Here is a 9,963-nt window from a genome sequence, read left to right as displayed (position 1 = left end):
CCTATGGGAAAGTGGGGACAGAGTTAATTAATGGTAATTAAAAGTATGCACTGGTGCTTTTTAGATGATTGCTTGAGATTTTTTTAATGTGGCAAATTCATTTCTTGTCTCTTAACTCTCGATCTTTTCTCTATCCATTTTTCTTATCTCCTTCCCATACATGGAAATCGCTTATCACTGTGGCAATTGAAAGTCTGGGTGGGACAGGAACCAAAAATAAGAGCATGTGCACTCTGATTGGTCCTTACATTATGCTTTATTGTTATTTTGAATTATCTGGGAAGTTCACATAGTGTAGCAAATTCAAATTAACTGAAAACATCTGATCTATTCCAACTATAACTTGATTTCCAGATATTCAGAAGAAAGATCTACAACTTCCATGATGCTTACCATCCTTGAAGGGATAGCTGTGCCTTTTTCTGGGTTGAGTAAGCAAACCGTATTAAAAGTTAAAATGTATAAAAATGATTTACTGTGGGTGGTGGGGCATCTATAGAATTATTGACTACCCCAAGCACAAAGATCCGGTTGTCACATAATACTTTAAGACATCATAATCTAAACCATATGTACCACCAACATCTAATGGTAAAAACATGAATATAACTGCCACAAGTATATTTTTCTAGAGCAGGTCTGTACAACTCCAATACTCAGGAACTGCATACATCCCAATTTAAGCACAAGTATCTCAATTTAAAAAAAAAAGAAACTTGTTTTCATAGAAATATAGAACTTCTAGCCTGTTTGCAGTCCTTCTCTAGAGAACCCCCAATCCATGGTAAATAAATACAAAACTCTTCAAGATTCATTTGACATAAAGATTATAGAGATTATCTGTTATAAAAACATCATCCAATTTAAAGTACAGATGTTTCAATAAGCACCCAATGCATGCATAAATCACAGGACTTCCAAATCTTGGTGCATATTCTCTTAGTCTTAAGGTAACTGTGAACAGCAAACATCTTTCAACAGTCCCCCCTAGGTGACTCTCATCACCCTTAATTGGTACTCAGCGCAAATCCAAATTGTGCAAGCTGGGAGTGCATTCTGTATCACCAGTTAGTAAGGTGGGGTTCTGAAGATGTATCTCTTTGATGAGATAACGTTGGTATATTTTGTTCATTTCCACACTTGGTGAACCTTTATAATTTGATTTGCTACATTTCCAATGGACACTCCCCATTGAAATTTAAATACAATATGAAACCAGACACTAGTTTTATAATAACAAAAAGAGTCCCTCATGATAATTTGCAATATGGTTTACAGTTAATTTCTCCATTATCTGAGTTCAAAAAGTTTCTCAAAACACATTTTTTAGTTAGACAACTGGGTCCTTTTTATTTTAATTCCAAAAAGATGGTGAAAAGAAATCCAAAGATACAACATTAATGTTTGTTGTTATATGCAGAATAGATAGATGTGAAGATGGTCTTCTCTTTCAGTGTGTATGGGTTTCTGTTACAGAAATACTCATTGTTAAAACTTACACTTTCAAAGGAATTGTAAGCAGTCTTGATAATTATTAAAGCAAAAAAAACAAGAAACAAAGAAAATGTCTGTGGTATTGAAATCTGCACAAATAAGGACACATTATGACTAATTTAAATTCTGCTTTCTGGTGTATTCCACATACATAATAAGGAAAAAAGATTTTCTTTAGATTTTATATATAATATATACACACACATCCTTTTTCCATACGTTACAACTCTGATTCCACACGGGTTAAATTATGTTGGTCATGTTATTAGCTTGCAATGTACTTATTTGGTACATCGGATAAGTTAGAATTGGAGATTTTTTTCTCAGTTTAAAATAACCTATACATATACTTAATTTTCTAGTTTAGTAAATTGTACCAATTCCATTTGAATAGGAATGGAAGCTTATCTAGATTCAAACCAGAGCATCCCCATGTCTTTGGACTGGGACACTGTATTCACGTTGTACATCATACAGTATGTCCTTTAAAACCCCCCCAAAATTTTGCATTCCCATGTTAAAAATGGAAATATTTTATCAGAGGTCGTTGAATGCCCATTTTGCCTAAAGAAAAACATAAACTGCAGGGAAAATAGGTCTTCTGTTATATGGCTACAGTCAAGTCTTTGGTATGTGGTCCTTCATACTGGCCGGTCCACAGCATACTGACATGGGCTTAGGTTGGAAGCCGGAGTCTGTACCGCTGGGTATGTGAAGTTAGCATGTTGTTTAGCTTTCAGCCTCAGACTTGCCAGGCTGGAATTGCAGGTATCCCTGTACATATATGGGCTGGCCGTGGAGGCATAGGGACATGCGCTAGCTGAAACAGTAGAGTTGAGGCTGGGGCTGTTGAGGTTGTTAATATTTCCCAAGTTGTTAAGGCTAGAGCCTGGGACTCCAGTCACTGCGGAAGAAACCATAGAGGAAGGCATGGTCATGGTGGCAATGGAGTTTGGTGGGGAGAACATAGGTTGAGATGACAGAGGACTTACATTCATTGAGTTAAAAAATGGAAAGCTCTTGGCAGACAGTGGGCTAGTAGCAAGACCCTTGGTAGCCCAGTTGTTATATGAGTATCCAGAATACATATCATCATATGGCTGCATTAGTCCATTAAACTGGACCCCAAAACTATTTTTGCAGAGTTCTGCCTGCTGGTTCCGCTCTCTTTTCCTCCATTTTGCCCTTCGATTCTTGAACCAAACCTAGAAGTAAGAATGAACAAAAATATACAGATTTATTTCACTTGGACATGGACTGTTTTTAATTCTAGTCAGAATACCTTGCACTTTGCCTATGGAAAGCTATATTTTTCAAGATGGGTTCAGCTGTATCAGTTTGGCCTGTATCCGTTTCGGGTTATGCCATTTGGGATGAAGAATACCCCGGCCACTTTTTAGCATAGATCGGCTTCTGGATACAGTGTGGCAAAAAAGTGTTTAGTCAGCCACCAATTGTGCAAGTTCTCCCACTTAAAAAGTGGGAGAACTTCTCTGTATCCAACTCTCTGTATCCAGAGAGGCCTGTAATTTTCACCATAGGTAAACTTCAACTATGAGAGACAGGATGGAGGGAAAGAATACAGGAAATCACATTGTAGGATTTCTAATGAATTCATTGGTAAATTCCTCAGTAAAATAAGTATTTGGTCACCTACAAACAATCAAGATATCTGGCTCTCACAGACCACCATAAGAGTCTCCTCTGTCCTCCACTCATTACTTGTTATCAGTATAAAAGACACCTGTCCACAACCTCAAACAGTCACACTCCAAACCCCACTATGGCCAAGACCAAAGGGCTGTCGAAGGACACCAGAAACAAAATTGTAGACCTGCACCAGGCTGGGAAGACTGAATCTGCAATAGGCAAGCAGCTTGGTGTGAAGAAATCAACTGTGGGAGCAATTATTCGAAAATGGAAGACATACAGGACCACTGATAATCTCCCTCGATCTGGGGCTCCACGCAAGATCTCACCCCGTGGTGTCAAAATGATCACAAGAACGGTGAGCAAAAATCCCAGAACCACACGGGGGGACCTAGTGAATGACCTGCAGAGAGCTGGGACCAAAGTAACAAAGGCTACCATCAGTAACACACTACGCCGCCAGAGACTCAAATCATGCAGCGCCAGACGTGTCCCCCTGCTTAAGCCAGTACATGTCCGGGGCTGTCTGAAGTTTGCTAGAGAGCATTTGGATGATCCAGAAGAGGATTGGGCGAATGTCATATGGTCAGATGAAACCAAGGTAGAACTTTTCGGTAGAAACTCAACTCGTGTTTGGAGGAGAAAGAATGCTGAGTTGCATCCAAAGAACACCATACCTACGGTATGAGCTTTGGGGCTGTTTTTCTGCAAAGGGACCAGGACGACTGATCCGTGTAAAGGAAAGAATGATTGGGGCCATGTATCGTGAGATTTTGAGTGAAAACCTCCTTCCATCAGCAAGGGCATTGAAGATGGCTGGGTCTTTCAGCATGACAATGATCCCAAACACACCGCCCGGGCAACGAAGGAGTGGCTTCGTAAGGAACATTTCAAGGCCCTGGAGTGGCCTAGACAGTCTCCAGATCTCAAGGGAGTTGAAAGTCCGTGTTGCCCAGCGACAGCCCCAAAACATCACTGCTCTAGATGAGATCTGCATGGAGGAATGGTCCAAAATACCAGCAACAGTGTGTGAAAACCTTGTGAAGACTTACAGAAAACGTTTGACCTCTGTCATTGCCAACAAAGGGTATATAACAAAGTATTGATATGAACTTTTGTTATTGACCAAATACTTATTTTCCACCATAATTTGCAAATAAATTCCTTAAAAATCAGACAAAGTGATTTATGGACTTTGTTGTCTCATTCTGTCTCTCATAGTGGAAGTGTACCTATGGTGAAAATTACAGGCCTCTCTCATCTTTGTAAGTGGGAGAACTTGCACAATTGGTGGCTGACTAAATACTTTTTTGCCCTACTGTATGCTGCAGGACTAAGCTTGCACTTATTTGGACGATATAGCCATCTATAGTACCACCTCGGAGGAACACCTACCCCACTTGGGCGTAGTCCTTGAAAGGATTAGGGAGGCAGGACTGACTGTAAAGCCAGACAAGTGCCATATGGTGATGTCAAATGTGCAGTATCTGGGGCACCAGATGGGGTGCGGAAGACAGAGACCTGAACCCGCTAAAGTAGAAGCAGTAGGGAACTGGCCAATGCCCCACACTAAGACCTAGGTGCTAGCATTTTTAGACACTGCAGGTAAATTACAGTACCATAGCTAAGCCCCTGACTGACTGACTTGACCCGGAAGCATCTTCCCTGGCATGTCCTGTGGTCCCCTGAGTGTGAAGCGGCGTTCCAACCAGGTAAACAGAGTAATGAAAAGTAAATATTTTTTTTAATGAAAAGTCCCCTTAGTAAATGTATCAGATATAGTAGTCATTTAAACATTTTTGTTACTAAATGCCTTTGTGGAAAGCTTCATGTTTGATATGCAAAAAAATGTTTAAAAAAAAATCTCATGTATATTACCAATAGATATGTTTTAAGATTAGAAGGTTTGCTTCGTTTTGTTGGCCTTCCAAGGGTTAAAACTCGCAACCTACTGGTTAGTGCAATAGAATATTTATTTACTAAGAAATCCATACTAGGATTAGCCCTTACCCTCACTCTGGCTTCTGTAAGGTTGGTCCACACAGCAATCTCCTCTCTTGTGCTCATGTCTGGGTACCGGTTTCTCTGGAAAGTTGCTTCAAGTTCTTGCAGCTGCTGGCTTGTGAAATGTGTCCTTTGTCTCCGCTGTTTCTTTTTTAAGGAACCATCTTCAGGATTAGAGTCATCTGTTTGGTTCTGTTGTGATTTTTCTGTATCTGCAGAAAGAGGAGCAGATCAAATACAGTGTAGACATTGTTAATGTTGTCGATGACTATTGTAGCTGGAAGTAGGCAATTTTATGGCAGACAGGAGGCTCCTATTGTGCTTATATCTTTCTTTACTTTCAACAGCAGCAAAGGTAATATACAAGTGCAGTAGAAGCGTCCATTTGGATATTTCTGCTGCTCGCAAACACCATATTGCTCGCACCATCCCCCCTTTTTGTTTTCCCGCCCTTAATTTACACTCAGCTGGTGATCAGCTGCCTTGCGTCCCCGCCCATCTTCCTCACAGTACCTCAGCAAGACAAACAGGCTAACTTGTACCAATTTTCTTCAAATACTAGCAATTTGTTTCTATTTACCTAGCTTTCTCTACAACCTACCTATACTTTACAATTATTATTATATACTGTTTCTTTTTGGCTCCTTATCAGCATTATGGCCAATAAGGAAATCAGCAAAAAGACCTCTAGTGACACTGTTCATTCTATTGACAGTGTCTGAGTAACTTAATAAATCTGTTTCCTCTGCTGTTATTACGGCCATGTCCTCCATGCAGGAAACACTATCAAAATCTATGGCAGATGCCATATCTGTGTCCCTTCTTAGGGAAAGGTCATTTCACACTCCTACTACCCCAGAATTTTTCTGGTCTGCAGAGGAGTCATCCAAAGACCTGGCTAAAGGTTTTAAGAAACCTGGCAAAGCCTCAGAAAAGAGGAAACACTGCTCTGACAATCCTATCCATCACACAAGACGCACTAAATGCCAAAACAAGGATAGAGATCAAGATACAAATCACGAATCGCTGTCACACCACAGCAATACAAAAAGTGTGCCTAAATCACACAAAAAACCCTCCATCCGTGAGGAGGAAAAACAAAATAAAAAAGGATCACGCACCAAACCAGACTCATACAGAACCTCTTCTGATGAAAGTTCGGATTCCAACTCAGAGTCGGATGCCTCTATAGAGAAAATATCCTCAAACTCCTTTTCTGATGAGGCTGACCTTACACCAATTGGTGAGTCTAACGATGACATAGCCTTAGACGCTAAAGGCAAACCCTATTTTGATCCTATTAATATTAAACACCCTTGTTCATCAGAATGGGTGCCATCATCTCATCTGGCTAAATACCTAGAGATATGGCTCAGAAAGCCTCTTGATAAGGCTGTTCGCAAAAAATTACGGGCGGAATGCCCAAGACCTAACTTACCTAAAAAAGTTGCTTTGACCCCTGACATAGATCGCACTATAGTCCAATATCTATGCAAAACAGGGAATAACCCTAAAAAAAGGCCTGGACAGATCCATGAGATCATGCCAGGATAAAGTTCTTGACCTCTTGGGTCCTTTGTCAAAAATTTGCGAGCTAGCGGAAGAATACGCAAATTCTGGAACCCCAGTCAATACAGAGATATTGAGAGGCTGGTCACAAAGGGCTGTATGCCTATTTGGAAATGTTAACACTGCGCTGGCCAGTGAAAGACACAGGTCCTTATTAATGAAAATGGACCCTCAACTAACTAACATAGCTCATAAAGAACCAGGGCCATCAGCCGATGGTTACCTCTTCGGAGAAGCCTTTCTTAAAGAAATCAATAAATACGTAAAGGTTTTCTCTGAGTTAGACAAAGTCTGATCTAACCTTAAGAAGGTGTTTAACCCTAAGGTTTTTGGAAGGGCTGGGAAAGGCAGGGGCCGCTTTCCCAGCCGATCATCCAACTCGAAATACTTCTCTAAAGGCCCTTCTCAAGAAGAATTCCACCCACATTCTGATTCCTACCATACCTCCCCTTTCTTCCCCTCAAGGGGAAGATCATGGAAGCCAAGAGGACAACGCGGATCAGGCATTGATCCAGATGTCTCTACCCTTTTCTCTAAAATTCTCCCTAGCGGACGAAAATCTCATTTGTTTGATGATTCTCGACCTAATTCAGAAACAGGCCATCACTCAGGTTCCCCTTTCTTCCACAGGTTTTCTGAGCAACCTTTTTCTTGTGAAAAAGAAAGATGGCGGCTATCGTCCCGTCATCAATCTCAAACAACTGAACAATTTTGTTCGGTACCACCATTTCAAAATGGAGGGAATTCATTTCTTATGAGATCTATTAATCCAAAACGATTGGATGATAAAAATAGACCTGAAGGATGCCTATTTGACTGTTCCAATTCATCCTTCACATCAACATTTTCTTCAATTCATATGGGAAGGTCAAAAATGGCAATTCAATTGCCTTCCCTTCGGCATTTCTTCAGCACCATGGTGCTTTACAAAAATCTTGAAACCTGTCATAGCCCTCCTAAGAAGTCGAGGAGTGAGACTTATCATCTATCTAGATGATATCCTTCTCATGTCTCAAGACCTTCATACCATTCATCTCCATATGAATTGGACAATCTCATTACTGACAAACCTGGGTTTCCTCATAAACGAGAAGAAATCCATTTTGACCCCTTCAAGGGAAGTAGAATTCTTAGGGTTCATCATCAATTCTCAGAAATCTGAGTCTACCCTCAAAGAAATTAAAAACCATTCGGAAAGAAATCAGATCTATTCTCAACAAGGAGATAATCTCCCTAAAATCTGTGGCAAGGATTGTGGGTCTACTCTCTGCATCAATCCAAGCCATATTTCCAGCTCCCCTCCATTATCGCGCCCTTCAACGTCTCAAGGCGAGACATCTGAGAGAGGGCTTGGGATACTCAGACGAGATCTCATTAGATATGGAGGCCAAAGAGGAACTTCTGGTGGCTGAATCATGTTCAATCATGGAATGGGAAAACTATTTTCAGTTCCTTCCCGGATATAACAATAGAGTCAGACGCCAGCCGTATAGGCTGGGGAGCTCGCTGTGATGCAAATTCCACAGGAGGGAAATGGTCACATTCAGAATCCCACATGCATATCAGTTATCTAGAACTTCTAGCGGGATCCTTTGCCCTCAAGAGTTTCATCAAAAACAAAACAAATTGTTGTGTCATACTCAAGATGGACAACATTACCGCAGTCCAATACATCAACAAACAAGGGGATACTAGATCAAAACCTCTAGCCGATCTAGCAAAATAATTCTGGCACTTCTGCCTAGAGAGGAATATCTCCCTCAAAGCAGAATATCTTCCAGGTCTATCCAACACAATAGCAGACTGGAACTCCCGCTTCCTAGTAGACTACAGCGATTGGCGACTCGATCCCCAAATCTTTTATCAACTCAATTGCCTTTGGGGACCATGTCAAACAGACCTGTTTGCATCTCGCCTCAATCGACATCTCCCACATTTCTTCAGTTGGCGCCTTCCTTCAGGATTGGCCATCGGGAACCAACTATGCATTTCCCCCATTCACTCTAATATCCAGAGTTCTTGTTCATGTATCCATGCAAAAATCTCACCTAATCCTGATCACCCCATGGTGGCCAGCTCAACCATGGTTTCCCCAGATACTGAACATGGCCATAGACTTCCCACGGATCCTCCCGACCTTCCAATCGATATTATTAGACCCATCAGGGAACCCATACCCTCTTGTTCTAGACAAACAGTTGACACTGATAGCATGGCTGATCTCAGGCCATTCGAACCGAATCCAGAATTTTCAGCTTCTACTCAAAGACTACTGTCAGAAGCATGGGCCCCAGGTACCAGATCTAATTACAGATCAGCCTGGAAACTTTGGGTTCGTTGGTGCATGCAACGGGATCTGGATCCCGTTCAAACATCTATCTCTCAAGTCCTAAATTTCCTTTCTTTAGAATTTTACTCCGGTAAAGCTTACCGGACCCTGAATCTCTACCGTTCTGACATTTCTGCCTACCATTCCCATATTAACTCTTTTCCTATAGGCGAACACCCTTTGGTTTGTAAACTTTTAAAAGGTATCGGATTTCAGAGGCCTCCACGTCCAAAATACACATGTTAATCTTATTCTAGATTTATTTAATTCATGGAATGATAATGATTCACTCTCTCTTAAATTGTTATCTTGTAAATTAACTGTTTTACTATGTTTAATTTCTTTTAAAAGAGTGTCGGATGTTAAAGCTCTAGATATATCTAACAGAACTTTTTCCCCTGACGGTGTTTACTTTATTATAACCAGACGTACCAAAACTAACCTTAAAAAGGTATTTTATCCCTGTTTTCCTGACCATCCTAAATTGTGTCGTTCGATGTTTGCAAACATATGAACTTCGCTTTCATACACTTAGAAGTTTGTCTTCCCAACAGCTACTAATCTCCTATTGTAAACCCTACGTACCAGTTACTTCTGCCACCCTAGCAAGGTGGGTCAGACTTATTATCCCCTTAACGACAATCCACGTACATGTACGGGGTTGCCGTGCAACGAGATAACGACAATGCCCGTACATGTACGGGCTGCCGTTAAATAGCTGCATCTCCGAGATCGCGGCATTTTCGTCAAAGATTGCGGCGGCACCCGGGTAAAACAGCTTAGGAAGCGATCGGAATCGCTTCCTAAGCATAAACTGTGTTGCCGACATGCCTCAATATCGAGGCATGTCAGCAACACAACCCCCCTACCCCGATCGCCTTGTGATTGCTCCGAAGAGCAACCACAAGTGCCATCCT

General features: G+C 41.2%; 1 protein-coding gene across 2 annotated transcripts in view; it reads right to left on the bottom strand.

The window, feature by feature from the left end:
- Nucleotides 1-2,135: 2,135 nt before the first annotated feature.
- Nucleotides 2,136-9,963, bottom strand: part of LOC149280583 (pituitary homeobox 3) — a 39,435-nt gene continuing 31,607 nt past the window's right edge. For both annotated transcript variants that reach the window (XM_089500371.1, XM_089500372.1), the window contains exons 2-3: nt 5,155-5,360; nt 2,136-2,699 (exon numbers count right to left, since the gene is read on the bottom strand). In XM_089500371.1, the coding sequence (XP_089356497.1) occupies nt 2,136-2,699; nt 5,155-5,360 (770 nt within the window). The remainder of the gene's footprint in view (nt 2,700-5,154; nt 5,361-9,963) is intronic.

The sequence above is a fragment of the Sceloporus occidentalis genome, unplaced genomic scaffold (genome assembly GCF_023333645.1).
Source record: "Sceloporus occidentalis isolate IW3139 unplaced genomic scaffold, rSceOcc1.0.p SCAF_152, whole genome shotgun sequence".
NCBI lineage: Eukaryota > Metazoa > Chordata > Lepidosauria > Squamata > Phrynosomatidae > Sceloporus > Sceloporus occidentalis.
The sequence above is the reverse complement of the archived record's forward strand: the minus strand, read 5'-3'. Positions and strand labels throughout refer to the sequence as shown.